This window comes from Oreochromis aureus, linkage group 9 (assembly GCF_013358895.1).
Source record: "Oreochromis aureus strain Israel breed Guangdong linkage group 9, ZZ_aureus, whole genome shotgun sequence".
NCBI classification, from domain to species: Eukaryota; Metazoa; Chordata; class Actinopteri; order Cichliformes; family Cichlidae; genus Oreochromis; species Oreochromis aureus.
Genome location: NC_052950.1, coordinates 8,206,797 through 8,224,784, shown reverse-complemented (window position 1 = coordinate 8,224,784; position 17,988 = coordinate 8,206,797). Strand labels below are relative to the sequence as shown.

The 17,988-nt window shown below is 43.5% G+C and overlaps 1 protein-coding gene across 4 annotated transcripts in view; it reads left to right on the top strand.

Annotated features, from left to right (window-relative positions):
- Window positions 1-17,988, top strand: part of LOC116311274 (partitioning defective 3 homolog) — a 354,699-nt gene that overhangs the window by 150,099 nt on the left and 186,612 nt on the right. For all 4 annotated transcript variants that reach the window (XM_039617400.1, XM_039617399.1, XM_039617401.1 and 1 more), the window contains 3 exons: window positions 11,754-11,869; window positions 12,505-12,588; window positions 17,246-17,371. In XM_039617400.1, coding sequence (XP_039473334.1) covers window positions 11,754-11,869; window positions 12,505-12,588; window positions 17,246-17,371 — 326 coding nt within the window. The remainder of the gene's footprint in view (window positions 1-11,753; window positions 11,870-12,504; window positions 12,589-17,245; window positions 17,372-17,988) is intronic.

The following is a 17,988-nucleotide window of genomic DNA, read 5'->3' as shown; positions in this document are numbered from 1 at the left end:
GTGTGAAGACGTGTGTGCTACTGGACAGTTGAGATTAAAGTTTCACTCACTGAAGCTTGAAACGCATAAAATTCATAAGAATATTTCTTGTTTTGAAAATTTTTTGTAATCATTTATTCCTAATGTGACCATTCCACACCATTCCTTCACTTCCTGCCAACTTCATTTTTGTCAAATTGCATTTTTTTAGGATTAGATTTTTTTTTGTGCACAGGCCTCTCTGAGCTACTCGGATGTTGTTCTCTTGCACAGCCCTTCAATGTGGTTGCCTGCTTTTATTCAGCCTCACCCCCCACTTCAAAGTGCTAAGTGTGAGTGGATGTACCATAACAGCATTATTCAGGGACAGGCGAGAAATCTGTTTACCTTAGTCACTAGTTCATCCTTCTACCCTCCTCTTCTCTGGGTCCCTCTCATTTCTGTCCACAGTACCTCAGCTGCATCAAGGTGGCTATCCCTCTCTGCACTACTAGCTGTGAACGTGTTAATTCTTGATTAGAGTTCATGCATTCGCTTTCTACGATTTGCTCCGTGGAGTGAGAAATCACTTTCTCAATGAGAATAATTGAACACGGGCAGGGGGGTGCCAGCTCATTACCCACAAATCACAGGGAGCAGGGGCACCTTAACTGAAGACAATAATGACTTTGGGGAATAAAACGAGGTCCGCCAGCGTGGAGCCAATCCACTGCGGGCAGCAGAGAACAAAGCTAGGCGAGGAAGATGTACACCGTTTCTTAAGAAGTCATTTTTTTGCTGCATTTTTTGCTACATATTCAGTAGAGTCCGAATTTATTTTTTCCAAGGGGGGTATGAGTTTAAGGCTTTGGAGCAAAGTGTCGTGTTGGAGAAGCAAAGCTAGTATTTTGGCAAGGTGGCGTTATACCAGTGCTGACTGTGGCCCGGGCAAAAGATGATCTCTTTAGGAAGACATTCTAAGATGATCATCACTAAAATCTGACTAAAGGCAAGATAGAAATAAAGATGTGGAACAGCTTAAGGAAAATGCAAAGCTTTTTGTAGTGCTTGACACTGGGGCACAAGGTGAACTTTGGTGATTGACATCGCATATTTTCCCACAGTGCAAAGTCATTTACTTCAGTTTATTTGATTTCTCTCTCCTTCCTCAACCTTTCCCTCCTTCACACCATCTTTTTTTATATGCCACACATTTCCACTCTGCACAGAGTGCCAAATGAATCCACTCTGGCACAATGAGGTCCATTGTCACAATAGGCTTTTCTCACTGTTTTATAGGTCCCATTAGGGGGACCGAGGCTTTTAAGTTGCTGAAGGAATGCAATAACACCCGGCCAACAGTAAACATCCACATCTCGGGTCCACAGAGAAACACGAGATGGAGCTTCTCCCCCATCTTACCCTAAGTGACTTGTTTTATTTGCATCAGGCCGAGAACAAAGTAGTCACACTTGGATAAAAACTGAGAGAAATGGGAAGGTTTCATTTTAGGACTCAGGAGATGGACACACTGAAAGCCTCTAAAATGAGTGTGTGAAGAGGGAGGAGGCAGTCTGGGGCCATTTCTGTTTCTTACATACTGATGTAGCCAGGTATTACTGTGCTGTTGATTGTGCATATTTTTATCCAGCATTACGTGAACGTTCAATAGAGAACCTGAACTTGATGACGAACATCATGGGCTGATTACTGCTTATGATGCGTTACCTAGCAAAACTTTGATGGCGACCTATGAACTATGTCGGGCTTCATTCAAATTGTGCTATTCGATGGATTTTCAGCCAACAATCCAACATTGTTATATTGTTAGAGATGGTAAGGTAGGTAAAAGAGTCCTATGACAAAAAAAGTGAAACTTATGGGACCAATAACAGGTGAAGGCAATGAAGAACCAGCAATAACAGTGAGAAATGGAAAGCGGGAACAGGCTAATGGAAAGAGAAGACAACCAGGAAATGGTACGAAACAGTGATGGCATCATAGCATCCACAACACCAGTGAAACATGCAAAACTGCTGGCAGTATTCTATGACTTTCTTAAGGTTGGATGCCTAGGATTGAATTTGAAATAGCCCGCATACCATAAATAGTGTCAGTGTAACAAGAGTACCTCTGTAATGGGATACGGTTTTCCCTGCAGAGCAGTTTTCCCCCGGAATTTTTCCTCTTTATGTTTTTGATATACAGGCCATGGGAGCTGTTGTGAAGAATAGCACCCCTGCCGAGCTCCATCACAGCATTCTCTGATATTCCCACATGAATTCGTGATTTCATCTAGAAGCATGCTGACGCTGTTTTCCATTTAGAAAACGGTAGAGTGGAGAAATGTGTGTCGTGTTTCTCGCCGGGGTCTCCCTGTTTCTGTTGAGTTGGAAGGTGCGAGTCCTGCTGATGTCGCTCTGTGATTGGCTGCCGCAGATATCTTCATACAATATGTAAGAATGATGGTGGCCACCCTCTGTGCCGCTCAGTTCGTGTGTTTCGGATGCGTATCTACATGTGTACAATGTTTACATGCAGCAAATTGACTATCCAGGCTATGATCGGTCTTGTTTGTTGAGACACTGATGATTTCCCCGTGCTCTTATCTCATCAGCGATTGCAATCACTTGTTGTGTTTAGCAAGTTAATTATCATCCAGTCTAACTAGAACACTCCTTTGATAAATCGATACCTTGTCTAATCTTGTGCTCATTGCATTCAGAGAATAAATACACACACAAAAATTGGCATTTTTGTAGTACTCGGCACTCTGTACAGGTTATTTTCTTTGTGTTTTTCTTCCGTTTCCTTCATCTTTCCTCTCGCTTTCTGTATTTCTTCTTCCTTCTTCTCCACCCATATCCAACCAAGTCCCCCCCCACCAGATTACTGGGGCTGTGCTGGAGTCTTTTGGGACCTCTCTTCATTACTGGCCCTCCACAGGCCCCTCATCTCCACACGGCCCCTCTTCATTTAGCCCTGGCTGAGAGCGAGGACTAAACCAAATGGCTTTCTGTATCCCTCTTATCCAAGAATTTCAGCTTCCAATTAAAACTAAATGGAAAGCTCCCCCCTCCACCACTGCCTCCGACTCACCCTGCGCTGTTCCCATGACGCTACAGATGAGGCCCCACTCCACACCCACTCCACCTGCTCAAATACAGCAGCAAACAATGGCTGATCTGTAGAATGGACCGTTCATCCCCTGTAATAATACGCTGCTGTGTGTACCAAAGCTTTGCTCTCTGCTAAGTTATTCATTGTTCAACAGCTTTCATCCTTATTTCCTACTTCATATTTGGTATATTTAAGATGTGAGGTCACTCTAGGTTATATAAATAGCGTGGACAATGGATATGAGTCTCTCACTCTCTCTCACTCTCTCTATCTCTCGATATAGAGATATATAGATTTATAGATTTATAGATGTATATTATTTCTTCAGTGATAAAACATTGGTGCCACTGTAACTGCTGAATTAATTGGTTGTGATGGCAGTTTCGCGGAGCAGCAAGTGTAGTTTATTGGCAGCTACTGTGCAACTCAATAAGTAACTGTAGTTCTGACTTAATTGCAGGAACACCAACTAAGAGTAATTTAAAAACAAAACAAAAAAATTACAGTCCAAACTATGGGTGCTCTCATTGAAATTCAAGCAGCTGATATTATTTCAATGAGGGCAACATTCACTCACTGACGTTCACAGTTTGAGAGATGGATTAAATGTTCTGAGCAGTGGAAAGCAGACTGTCCTCCCACTTAATAAGCTCAAAACGATGATTAATCTGTGAAAAGCACCACGGTTCCCCTTTTAATGCATGTATAAAGGCCCGGGATTCAGCTGGGACCGTCCGCTCAGCAGGGCTGCACACTCAGCCCTGAGGATTATCTGTTCAGAATCACCTCCTTTCACCTAAGCCAGGTGTCTAGCAAGTCATCATATACTTTTTGAACCGTTGTTTTTAATGCATCGGAAATCCCAGATATGCTTTAACCACGTCTTTGAAGTTCGGTGTAAAATGTTGTGCATTCCAACTCTTTGAAATCCTTATTCTGTATACAAAAACTTTTTTTTTTTTTTTTGCAGAGCTTAAGAGTAAGAAGCGCTCTGGACAATAACCGATGACGATAACTTAATTTGCAGTAATTCCTACCCGGTTTGAACCTCCGGCTCTCCGGCACAGGAGAGATCTACTCCAGTTGCAGCTGTTATTGATGAGGCTTGGAAAAAGTCTTGGGCCTCTCCGTCCGCTTTGGGCCTTGGTTATTGACCTGGTGATTGATTTAGGTCCTCATAATTAGCAGGCCTAATTTAATTAAAGTGCAATTTAACGATACAGTAGGCAAAGGCAGTTGTGTCATTGATAGATCAGCTCAGGCCTAATATCAAACAGGGCCTGGCAAAATGATGTATTCCACACAGCAGGGTTCCCAGTGACAGAAAAAGGCGTAAGCGAAGAGACAAAGAGGGAGAAAAAGAAGACTAAAAAGATAGACAGGCCTTTGTTTTTCAAATGTCAGCCTACAAACTGCACTGCCTCACCTCTTCCCCTCCGCATCTCGCTGCTCCATTCTGATATGGACAAATGCACACTCACATCTCTGATCTAATTTGCTAAACAGCATTAGGAAACTGTCTGTCCCTTTCATTTGCTTCAAGTAAATTGACATCAGAGCCCTTTTATGAGCTAGAAGCCATGTCTTTCTAAAGCAAAACTAAAAGAGACAGATTTTGTTAATTAAAAAGAAGTGTAGGCTTTTAGGAAGTTATATTAAACTTGGCCAGCTGGGGATAAAACGTACTGCCCATTTAATTGCTAAGAAAATATATAATGAGGAAAATTTAAATTCATATTCTAATTTTCCGCGCTAGTCATATCCCTTGTTTAAAGGTACAGTAAGTACAAAAGAATGTTTTACTCATAAATGTAGGTTGATTAGAGTGTAATTATGTCCTCTGACAAATTGATAGATACTCACAAACTCATAAATCAATTAAAAATGGATAGGAGCAGGTTTGTGGAAGCCACCATCGTCTTGAACATTGATGGTCATCGCCAATGACTAGAGACTGTCCACATATATAGTATGCATTATCACTTTTAATGAAAAAAGTCTTTCAGACTATATTTGACCATTTAACATTTGCATATGTATGTTTTCATCATTTCTTTCTGATTTCTTTCTGTTTTCTCTCCTCTCACCTCATTTCCACCTAAACCTCTTCCTCCTCACCCCCAACTTCTTCTCCTAAACTGAAGTCAGGAGTGGCGTAAAAATCACACTTTCACTCTGATAAGCAGTTTAATTACAGTCATATGAAAGTATATTCGCTAAGTGTCCGAGTTCAACAGTGTTAGAGCCACTTCAAAGAGAGTTTCACTAATCCCAGCTAACGGAAACTAATGCCAGCTAACAGAGGCTAACGGGCAAAAACAGCAGCACTTACTGACGGAAAAGTTTCGGCTGTCCTCGTTGGTCAGCAGTGAGCTTTTTTTACCATCTCGTATTGGAGTCCTTTCACAAGGTTTTATAGCACCCCCCAGAGTAAATAACAGAGGACTGACAGATGAACTGCTGATGAACAATGGCCAGATTCTGTTTACAGTGGCCATCATAGCTACGATTATGCACTTGAAATGGGAGGGGTAAGAAACAGAAGTCAGGTTACTTGCAATCTGCAACCTACTGACCCCTAGTGGTGAGGTTTTATACTTTGTACCTTTAAGGAAAACTGTTTTAAGAGCATTTAAAAAAAGCATGATAATGACTTAGATATTATGCAATAGCTTGTGCTTTTTTTAAGGCAAGGTGAAAAAAAAAAACACAAAACGATTACATTTTATTTTTGTCTTGACATCCAAAAGAGTTTTTTTTTAAACTAATCTGTACAGTAAAGTACTAGCATACACTGATAATTAGGTCTTATTGGTTTTGAGGATACTACAAAAAATAATGTATTCATATTTGGTTGCATGAATAATGACAGTGTGGGGCAGGTTCCCTATACTCCCCACTGTATTTTCCTAGCACAACAACAACACAACTCTCCGTCTTCATTATCAAAAGGAATAGTACATCTAATCTGAAATGTGAGTCCTCTGCTTTGAACAAGGCTGTGCTCATGGGTGCAGGGCGTGAAATATGAAAGAAAACACATGTCCTCATCAGAGGACGGGCGCCGCCTTGGCTTCTACCCTTGGCACACAAACACAGGACTCAAGAATCATAACCTTCCTCTATATTTTTTCTCTAACAGTCACATAAAAAAGTGAGAGATGGCAGACATGAGGATCACACTGCTTTGATTTTCTTCCAGATCTGAACTTTCCAGTCCTGCAGGGAAGCTAATAGTTTTCTAAACAAAGGAAACAGTCAGAGAAATAAAAAAGAATCAACACAGTGGTGTGGGTTTAAATTCTTTTTATACTTCATTTCTGAACATTGAAATCACTATTAGCTTCCATCATCTTTCTTAAGGTCACAATCATAATAGAAATAATCTAAGAAAGTATGCAGAAAATTTTCCTCTCTGCTGACAGACATTAAGTGCTATTTGGGGAGCTTGTGGGTAAGATGATTGGGAGGGGGGGTCATTATGACCCTTTCATCATCCCCCTAACCAGTTTAACTCCTCACCCAGTCTTTTATAATGCCCCTGTATCCTCAACATAAATATAAATAAGTGTCTTGCAACCTCAGTCAGTGTGATGAATTGGTTGTTTTAATGGTGACAGAGCCTGATGAACCGATGGGGAATAAATGGTTAAGGATGGAGGGAAGACTAGGGCTGGATTGTCATGTCCGAAGGATTAAGAGAGCAGAACATTTTGTGGTAATAAAAGATTTTTTAATGTTTTTTTTTTTATTCATGTGGAGAGTAAATCCTCACACAGCAGCTACCAGGTTGTCCTACATGCTAGTAGCTGCTACACGCTATTACTCTGTTTATAAAAGTACAACCGTTGCGATCATCTGAGGTTCAGATTGAGGTGAGCAATCACTGTATCCAGCACCATAAAGTTTCTTTTTAAGTGCTGGTTGAAAACAGCAAGATTCTTCGAGTTATTATGGAAAAGTATTGGTAATTGCTTCTCAAGGTCATAGAACCTTTAATAGGACTATTAGGAGTTATTACCAGCAGCCTGTCTTTCTATGTCAGTGCCATTGTGCGATGCAGCGGTACTACGAAGTCCTATTTGGTCTTGTGTGTTGTACAGTGTTTAGCTGAACTGCATTAACTGGAGCTAATGAGGGTACAATTATGGCTTCTTAACCTTTTTGCGAGGAAAAGGAAAAGCCTCCGCCCTTGCTGCCCCCACCATACATCGAGCCAGTTCTTTTCACGTTGCCATGGTATGTTACCTTTGGCTGGTTTAATGTTTCCATAAGGGGCATATGTCACCTTGCGCAATTACCGTTTCATATTTTTAGCTGGTCAAAATCAGGAGGGAGGATCAGCCTTTGTAAATATTTCAACAGGCCTTTATTTTTCTTTTTTCTAAACACTCCAGCTAAATTGCTTGTTTCCTTTACTCTAAATACACTGAACACAACACATTCTTCATTTGGAAGCTGCTTTTATATCCTGTTCCCTGGCACCCATTGTTCTCCTGAGCACAGACGGCCCATTGTAAGGGGGAATGTGTGACAATGTCTGGGAAGGGGGGAGCTTGTTCCACACATGAAGCTGTCACACAGATGTGGAGCTCAGCCCCCTAAAGGACGAGCGGTGGCCAGAAACACACCATTTGCTGTGACCTTTGAACCTGTCCTTGTTAAACCCTCGATGCCAAAGATGGACTCAGGAGGGAGCCCCCCCACCCTTTTCTCTAACAGCTACATCTTGTACTTCCCCACGGCTAACAGCATGACACACACACACACACACACACACACACACACACACACACACACACTCTTACAGTAGGTCTGCTTTAGCACACCAGTTGATGGAGGATGACAGCTCCTCAACATGCCGCCTTTTGCCCTAACCCTCGAGAAGTAATGTGTGTGAGTGTGTATGTTTGTGTGTTTGCGTGTGGGTAGACTTCCCCCTCCTGATCAAACAGCTGCTACCTCCATCCTTCCCAGTCTGCTTTCCCTTCGGACCTCCAACCAGTGTCCAAGCAGCACGTCTATTTGATGGTAACAAGGCTATGCACTTTGCATGCGTGTCTCTTCCACCTCGCTGTCTTCTTCTTTCTCCTCCTCTTATACGATTTTCGATAATCTAATGCTGCAGCTGTCCGATAGCCAAGCCTGTAACCTTAGTTTTTGCTCCTTTTATTGTCAGAGGCTGGCAGACTTTTTTGGCCACACATCAGGGCTCTGAGCCATCCCTATTACATGTGAGGAAGGGAGAGAAATAGGGGAAGGAGCGATGCAAGCAGCCACAGGAGAAAAAAAGGAGAGAGGGCAAGCTAGAGAGTTGAAAAGCCTTGTTGCATCCTCACTCTACTGGTTACCAAGGGATCAACAGGGTGCTAAAAGCACTCAGGGGGGGAGAAATGGATGTTTTTCAGAGAAAGGGGAAAAGGAGAGAGAAAAAGAATAGAGATGGAGAATGATGGGGCAGGAAGCTGTGGATGTATATTTAGGCTGTGTCTCTCCTCTGCTGTCACTCAGTGCTCATCTTTACAGCTGACACAAGGACAGACAATGAACAAGCTGGCAGCGAATATAAAGAGAAATGGCTTCTGCATCTGCCTCCGGTCACTAGGAAACTGGCCCCTGTGATACCGGCGTAACCACACGCTCTGTTGGAAAGTGTGGAGCTATACTTGAGGACTTGAGTGCATAAATGTCACTTTTAACAAGCCATTATTTGTGATGTTCAGTCTCAGAAGTGGTATTTGTTAGTCTTTCTAAAACTTAGACTTTGTCTGGGGAGATAATGAAGAGGCTTTGCTGTTGTTGGCTAAAAAAAAACCCGACTTACTTTTGAAACATGTGGTGTCTTCAAATGCACGGGAAACATTTTTATCACTTAAAAACACTAGTGCCGGCTGTTGCTGTGGTTTGTCGTTATTTGGTGCTGATGAATGCGACATCTAGTGTGCAGGATGGTCAGAGCTGTGTGGGGATTTACTATACATGTGTTATTCGTCAGCGTAAACATCACCTCAGAGGAAACTCTCATTACAACCAGATTATACCAGAAACATGTCCTCTTTGATTACTAACCGATGTGACACGCCCACAGCATGGTGGCACACTGGTTAGCACCGCAAGAAGGTCTTTGGTTCACATCCACTGTCTTGTCAAGGCCTTTCTTTGTGGAGTTCTTTGTGGAGATGTTCTCCCCAGGCTTCCTCCCACAGCCCAAAGACATGCAGTTAGTGGGGTTAGGTTAGTTGGTGATTCTAACAGGCCCATAGCTGTGGATGTGGTTGTCTTTCTCTCCGTGTTAGCCCTGTGTCAGGCTGGGTGTACCCTGCCTCTAGCTGGGTAGCTGGGATAGACTCCAGCCCCCCTGTGACCCTGAGAAGGATGAGCAGAAGAGGATGGATGGACAAAATTCAAATAGTTTTGAAAAGAAGAGAAGACAAGCTTTACGGAGATATTCTGTATTATCACAGTAGAGGAAAACAAGTTACTGCTGTTTGAACACAGATTTTTTATTTTTTATCCATGTGTGCTTCATATTACTGTAAGAAGTCCAAGCAGCCTGTACGATACTTGGGTGATAAAGGGTTAACCTCTTTCTTTGTCTTACCTTTTTCTCTCCTACGTCCCTCACTTAGGGCTTTGCTCAATCTTGTGACTCTTGTACATTTTTTTATCACCGAGTTCCTTTTTTAGTGTCAATTTCACAGCTTCACACCTGAATAGACATATCACCTTGCTCTGGCGCTGCTCTGATATCTACTTGTGCCACTTTATGGTAATTTTGACTTGTCACATTCGCACACCGCACTTGATTGCACTGCGATTTTTGGCCTGGTGGAAGTGAAGAAGCCCTTTGCCTTTCTCCCCTGAAGGGAATGATCACAGATACAGTGTCGTCTTTCTTTTTCTTTGTTCGCTCCCTTAATTCAAAAGATCTCTCTAGTCTTTCCTTTACATAGTCTTACGTAGTCTCACCATAACGGTTTGCAACTTATAAGATCAAACGAACAGGCAGGGGATTGTCGCTAACAGCTTTTTTAATGCAAATTAATTACACGTTAGCGATGATACACTTGCGACTCAGGTTAGCAACGCAAACTTGTTGAGCACTGTCACCTCGCACACTCATCTGCTCACCGAGTGTGAAAACTGTCTTTTTCTGAAAGGCCACATGTTTCTTTGCCTTTCCATCAGTCTTGCCTTGTAGCAGAGATCTAAACCTGTATTTATTTTTGTCCAATTTCAGCCACCCGCTCCACTCCATGGCCTCCCATCTTTATTTATAGTTTGCCACAGGTGGCCAGGTCCTTTGTGCAGAGTATACGTCAAAAAGAAAAAAAAATCTAGCCATCCACCTGGGGAAGGACGGGTGGGGGGTGGGCTTGAGTTCATAAAAAAGCTTTATGAATAAAAGGCCCCGTGAGACACCCGGCACCTCGGCTGACGTGCAATTAAAGGCGTGGAGGGTGGGGGGACTGATTCATTTTCATAGAAAAGGGGGAAATAGACAGGTAGGGTGTGACAAGGTCTTTAAAGGTAGGCTGCTGATGAAATTTTCATGCCCCTATCCACCTTAACCCTCCCCCAGAGTCTAACAAATAAATAGGCGACGGGGCCTCTGTATAGCAGAGTGAGTGCTGCCAAAGATATCCCTGTCCCTGAGAGGGGTTGAATCAATTTCCATAAAGAAACCAAGAAGGCGCAAGACCTATTTGGATGTGCTTGACATTTTAGTAAAAAAGAGAGAAAGAGGAAGGTGAAGGGTGAGGGCGGGGAAATAGCAGTGGCTAACAAAGCATTTCGGCAGAACCTCCCAAGGAACGGATGCGCTGTCTTGATGCTGACAAGCTCACTCCTCGCGCACATGCACGAGGACCAGCCGTTAATAACGGGACTGAAAAAGAAAGTCCCGTTATTTAAAACAACCAAACAAAAGACTTCACTGTGCTCAGCACTTGATGACGAGCCTTCCAACTAATCTTGGGTTGACAATTACATGAAAATCAACACTGTGTTATTAGATATTTCTCCCCCCTGTTCTACATGCGTGATGTAATCACTGTGCTGAATGTGTACCATTCACATAAAGAGAGCCCAAATGAAGATTTTATCCTCCACTAAGGAGAGCATGAAGGTCCTGCCTCTTTCCCAGAGCTTAGTTAAGTCCTCGAATGTCTGGCCTTCCCGTTAAAGGCACTGCCTCTCCTGCCCCGCTGCCTAACAGCACTGAAGGAAGACGAGCAAATGAAACGAGGAGAGTGAAAGACGCAGATGGAGCGCAGACGGGAGCAACCCTGTTTCTTTAGCTCTAAACCTTGATCCCATCACCTCACGGGCCTAGCAGCAGTGCCACGCCCCAGGTCAGGCAAAACTGATGGAGCCACTGCATTTAATCACAACACCACTGAACATGTTTTTGGCTGGAGAGGGATGGTTTCTGCAGCAGCATCAGGGACACGGTACCTCCTGTGCTCAAGAGTCTTTGATTTAAAACAGGCTGTTACATTTTTTTTTCAGGTAATTAAATTAAAAGCTGGAGAAGAGAGATATAAGCAGGGGAGGGCAAGATGCAAGCACAGCTAAAGCAATAATGACAGAATGTGAGGGTTTTTTCTTTTTTGCTGTTGAAGCACTCATCCCATTCATCCTGTCTTTCTTTTCTTTGTCTCTCTTTCTATTAGGAGGAGGAGGAGGATGAGGAAGAGGAGCAAAGGAGACACGAGAGGAGAATCGAGCGGACGGAGCCAGTAGGAAGGGCCGATTCCTCACTGGAACATTCACCAGTGTTTCATATAGAGTGAGTGGCGTACCGCAAACGCCCCAACCCCACCCATACACCATGCTAAGAGCAAAATTGTACAATTACAGTTAATCACGATTATTGTAACGGCTGCGTACCGCTTTCTTGTTTCGCTGCCCACTTTACGAGCATGTGCCAGTAACAACCCAAACATCGAGACCAAGGCCTCAGTCTGTAAACATCGTCACGCACATCTGGGTCGTGTTCATTTGTCTTCACGTCCTTATCGGAACAAATGAACCTTCCTCCCTTCCCTCCCCCGCCCCCGTTCTCTTATATGTTTTCAATTAATTTGTTCTTTTAGCACAACAGCAGTCTGATCTTAATCACTTAATTGGAGCCTCCATTTGGATCCTTAATCGACCCTGAGGTCCACCAGTCGCGCTTTGTAATGGATGACTTAGCACAGGCAACTCAGCGAGGCCTCCCACCAATAAGGATCCCACTCCCTCAGGCCCCCACTCCTGCGCATCCCGCTGACCTCATGTTGTTGACTGTGCTGTCTGTTTACATTCTGCATTTTTACATGTTGTTTTCACTTCTGTTATTTTTTTATTATCATTATTATTCATACACCTCTCTCCTACTCCCGTCTTCTCTCCTTTCTGGCTTCATCCATCACCATCCCGCAGAAGCATGCTCAGGCCCGTCGAGGTGTCCAATGAAGGTGGGCCCCTGGGGATCCACGTAGTGCCTTTCAGTTCACATGATATCAGGTAAAAAACAAAACAGACACAAGCTGAAATTCAGTGCATCTCAGTTTCACCATCCAGTGTTGCTTTCTTTTTGCTCTCACTCATTATTTCACTCATTTTTTCTTACTTTCTCTGTCCTTTGTTCTGTCTTATATATCTCTTTTTATGTGTTGCTCAAGGCTGTTCTTCTTCTTTTTTTTTTACTGCCTCTGATTCTTGCAGTCATCTTTTTTTATTATTGTGAGCCTCGCTGTTGAAACACCACACCCATACTCAGCACCGCTCACACCCCACAGCTTTGAAGCTCCCAGTGGTGAGGCAAATGGATGAAAGTAGTTTTTGCTCTCGACTGCACAGTTTTCTCCAGGTCTTGCAAATACTTTTTATAACTGGGTTCTCGGTCATCGTTGTGCATGCGCCGTCTTGAAATTTGCTTTGGACTTCCTCTCGCCTTTTTTTCTGTCTTTTTAACTGGTAGGAGTGTCGATGACAAGGGAACGAAAGGCATCTGAGTTTGTTTTTTTTCCTAAAAAAAAAAAAAGAAAAAAAAAGGGGGGACAGAGGAAGCGGTTAGATGTAATCAAACTAAAAGCTTGTGTATAACACAGATCCCTGCTGCACGCCAAAAGGAACTGGCTCACCACCAAGGTGAATGTGACTACTCAGCACTGGGGAAGGAAGGTCGGGGATGAGGTGGAAAGACGGAATGAGGAGATCAAACGGAATGACATTTGAAGGGGGAGAGGAGGAGGAAGGGGAGTGTCACTGAAGGTGGCTCAGACACTAATCTCATTGCTGTTTATAAGCAAGTGTCAGGAAACTATATTTAGCTCTGACCTCGTGCTAACTCCATCTTGACACCCTGAGTCAGATCTGGAAAATAGTGATTCAGGATGAGGCGGGCCTAACGGAGGGAACGATTTCTAAAGGAACTAAAGAAGTTCAGCTCTCATTAGATGCACTGCTGTCCTTAAGCTCCCCTGTAATGCCCCTAAATCAGACAGCATCTTGGAGGAAACAGCATTAACGCTGCGCTGGCAGTAAATTTCTTCCCCATCAGCTAAGGTCGGCACTAATAGCTATCAGAGCCTTCAATTAACTTCAGCCATGATAAAACTTATTGTCTAGTCAGTGGGATGATGCTAATGGCCTGTCCGAGCTCTTTCTGTGTGTTGTGCGCTGGGACAGGAGGCATTAGGCTCAGCGGGCTGTCATTAGTGTCTAGACCAGGGCCAAAGGGGTCAGAGTGCCAGCAAAACCAGACAGCAAACAAGGAACTGCAGGCACTCCAGCATCGGGCTGCCCCCGTATTCTGCTCCACTGCACTGACATCAAGTCAGATCCAAGCAGGAGGGGGAGACAACTGTAGGAGAGAGCATAGACACTCTGTCACTCTAGCAGGAAGACTCTTTCCCTGCCACACACACACACACACTGAAATGCACAGATACTTACCTGAAAATGACCTCACACTAATGCAGTTTGTGAGCAGTTCGGACCGACCTAGAGAAGTATGTTCCCTCTCAGACTCAGGCCGTCTCCTTTTACAAGCAAAAACAGTTCTCGGAGCAGCGTCGCTTACCTACCTTGAGAGCAACGTGCACACATAAATATCCCGTACATCTACACATGCACACACGCCCCCTTCCAGATGTGTTCCTAGCTTAATGAACTTCTCATTCCATGACCATCTTCAATTGTAAACAAACTGCGGACATAATTGCCATGCATAAATGGATCCTGATTGGATTATTATTTGATTAAAGGCAGTAGATGAGAGCAGGTGGCCTCCTCCAAATCAGCACTGCTACCCAGCCACAAGATGGAGTAAAGCCATATGGTGCAGTAAGATGCTGATTCCTGTTTTCGAGGAGAAGCGAGACTTAAAGAGTCTTTCTTTTTACCCCCCCAGAGGCTGCAGAGAATCCACAAACTACAAATTCCTTTTTGCTTACATCTGCCACCTAATGAATTGCAGCCTTTGAGAATGACTTTTAGATTTTGCTTTAGTTCTTTACGAATAACTGACAAGTATCTCTAAAAAAAACAAGAAGAAGCAAACCTCCATCAGTTTGAGAGGATGGGATTACAGCCAACACAATAATAGTGCTTTTCACGAAATCATCATCTTCTTTAAATCTCTAAACGACGCCGCTTTATCCCCAGTCCGCTCTGCCGCCGCTTGAATACTGATCAGGGATCAACCAAAAACTCCTTTATCTACTGTACCGTCTCCAGTCTGCTAGCAAATCAGAAGTCATTAGCGTGTGCTTGTGATGTAATCTCCGTGCGCAATACTTTGTTTTCAAGCTGCCAACACTTATGGAGATAAAGCACAATCATGTCTGCTTCCACGCTGGCCGCAATTACTCTCTGCTTAACACACTTAACCTGACCTGGCAACTCAGATACCAAGAAAGAGGGAAGGGCCTTTTGTGATCTTTAATTTCAACTTAATGCCGACCCATTTACCCCCACTGAGTGGCTGAGATGAGTCTTCGGCGCGAGCGTGAATGTCCACATTATGCAGCCAATTAAAGCAATGTTCTGAGAGTGGCCCTGTTTGGCTGAAATGCTAAAGAGCTGTGCGAGCCTGCCCTTGACGTCTGCAGTAAACAGGGTCACAACAGTTTTGAATGTGCTGCTGTTTATGCGTCCAGGAAAAGAGACAGGAAGGGAGAATTATGAGAAGCATGACACTTATGTCCTTGACACCAATAAGGTGTAGCTTAGGGTCTAATTTATAAGCCCTGTCCGGTACATCTTTGTTTAGCTTGTTGATGGTTTTTGCTCTGGTAGGTTTCATAATTTCTTCAAAATAAGCCTCCAAACTTTTTTGTCATTTTATGCAAGGACACCAAACATTTAAAGTCAGTTTACCTGCTACCTCACAGGCATCCTGCACCTTGTACACTGTAGCCAGAGTTTATAGCTCTGCTGTGTGAGCATCCATCAGATCTCTTTGCATGTGGTTATCCTCGAGGCCTAACTAAAGCCCCCAAGGAGCTCACTGATGTATTTATTTAGAGGGGGATGGAGGGCGGAGGGATATTTGAAGGTAAAGGTTGGCGTTTTTTTAAAGGATTACTGAGATGGCACAGCCGTGGAACTCCTTGGGTTTTCTTTTCCTTAAACACCGCAGCCGGCTCTAGTCTTAAGCTCCAATGAAAGCGACTGTAGCACTTCCCTGGCAGCCAAAAGATGATCTCTTAGCTGTTGGTCTGGATTATTTCAACCCACCCTGTCATTCTTTCAGACCTGCCCACAGGAAGAAAAAGAGGAAAGGAGGACAGAAGGACAGACGGAGGCTTAAAATGAGTGCAGGGAAATTCAGGACTCTATCCAAACCTAGTCTGCAAAGTTAACTTTTGTTGACTGAGTGCATTACAATGGGCTAAACTCATTTTGTAATCTTATTTACTTCCCCAACTCTGTTGGAGACTTGAATATTTTAGGCACTCTGTTGATGCAAAAGTTATAAATCTCCAGGCCATAAAATGACAACCAATGTCAATGTTGTACTACAAAAAGCTTCACTTCATACAGATGAGGACAGACTCATTAGCCCCCTCCTCTATGAAAATGTCTTTTCTCAAGTGCTTCAAAACAGAGCAAGAGATTTTAGCACAGCTTTTCTAAAACATCCTAGTTTTAGGATAATGGAAATGGTCAATTTTGTATCCGGTTTGATGGATAACAGCCTGCAGTCATTTGTTGTAGTCTTTAGGAAGTCTCAAACATGTCTCCCAAGCAATCCAAGCCCATTCTTCTTTGGAAAAATTGGCCAGATTTGATGGTCTTCTGGCATGTACATAGGTCTTCAGTTCACCCCACAGATTTTCAGTGGGATTCAAGTCAGGGTTTTGTGCAGGCGAGTCATCAGCGGTCACTTTGGTCTTCTGGAGGTAGCTCTTCAGCGGGAGTGAGGCATTATTTGGGTTGTTGTCATGTTGAAAGATGTTGGCTGTAGCTCAGGAGGTAGGTCACCTGCTGATCGGAAGGTTGGTGGTTTGATCCCCGGCTCCTCCAGTCTGCATGCCAAGTATCCTTGGGCAAGATACCAACCCCAAGTTGCTCTCCGATGCATCCATCAGAGTGTGAATGTCTTTAGAAAAGCACTCAGTTTAGGGTCAGTGCTTGTGTGATTGGGTGAATATGGCATGTTGTATACAGTGCTTTGAGTACTCCGGGAGAGTAGAAAAGCGCTATATAAGAATCAATCAATTTAACATTTAAAGAGGTGACCCAGATGCAGTTTTGATGCTGACTGCTTGAGGTTTTCTTTCAAGGTCTTCATGTCCTTCTTTCTTCATGACTTCGTTCATCGTGACAAGATTCACAGTTCCAGATGCACTGAAGCATCTCCACAGCATAATACTCCCACCACCAAGCTTCACTGTGGGGATGATGTTCTTTGGGTTCTACACTTCTCATTTCTTTTTCTAAACATAGCAATAACATTTGTTTTCAGCATGATTTTTTCTGAAGTGATACCTCAAACCCTAAATGTGTCCTTATCTGTACCTTCTTCTACACTCTCTTCTTGTCTCCACTCCATCCATTCTGATTAGGCTTCTCTACCTTTTCATTAACTTTTCAAAGTACACCTGCAAATTCATTGTGACAGTAGTTGCCTAAGTTGTGTGCTATCACTTACCTGTTGCATGAACCTTTGCAGGACACAGGGCTTGCTAGTGAAGCGTTTGGAGCCCGGAGGCAAAGCAGAGCAGGAGCGTCTCTTCCAGGAGAACGACTGCATCGTCAGAATTAATCAGGGAGACATTCGCAACCTGCGCTTTGAACAGTAAGCTTTCCATAGTGACGCTTGGAACATTTTCTTTTGCATACAGTATTATTCTGAACACAGCTATTTTTGTCAGCTGACATTTTCTCCTTTTGGTAACCTCTCTTCATGTCACGCTGATGCCATGCTGATTTTAATTTCCTTTCCTTTTCCTCCGATAGTAGGAAAGCACTGTCTGCCGAGTGATGCAGTTCACACCGAAAGCACTGTGTTGGACATTAAGCGCAGCGACAGTAAATAGTGTTGCTGTTGATAAGCGGAATCCAAACTGCGGGGAGACGTGACACCCACACAGCCGCACAATAAAACAGAAATATGACCGACTCGTTGGCCTTCCTGTAATAGGTCTCAGTGACCTGCAGTCCTTCACTGCTGTGCCGCTTTCTGATCCCAAACTATCCACACTCTTCTCTTCATTCATTTCTGCCAACGCGTCGTAACCTTTGTCTCTTTAAACACTCGTAAACATAAGCGTGAATGTGTGGTATCTCACGCTGCACGGACGTGGACACACATATATGTCATACAAAGGCATTTTTGCACTTGTGAATGTGTGTGTGTGCACCAGTATTAAATGGATTGCTTCTCCTCGAGGCTGAAAAATCGAGGCACTATAT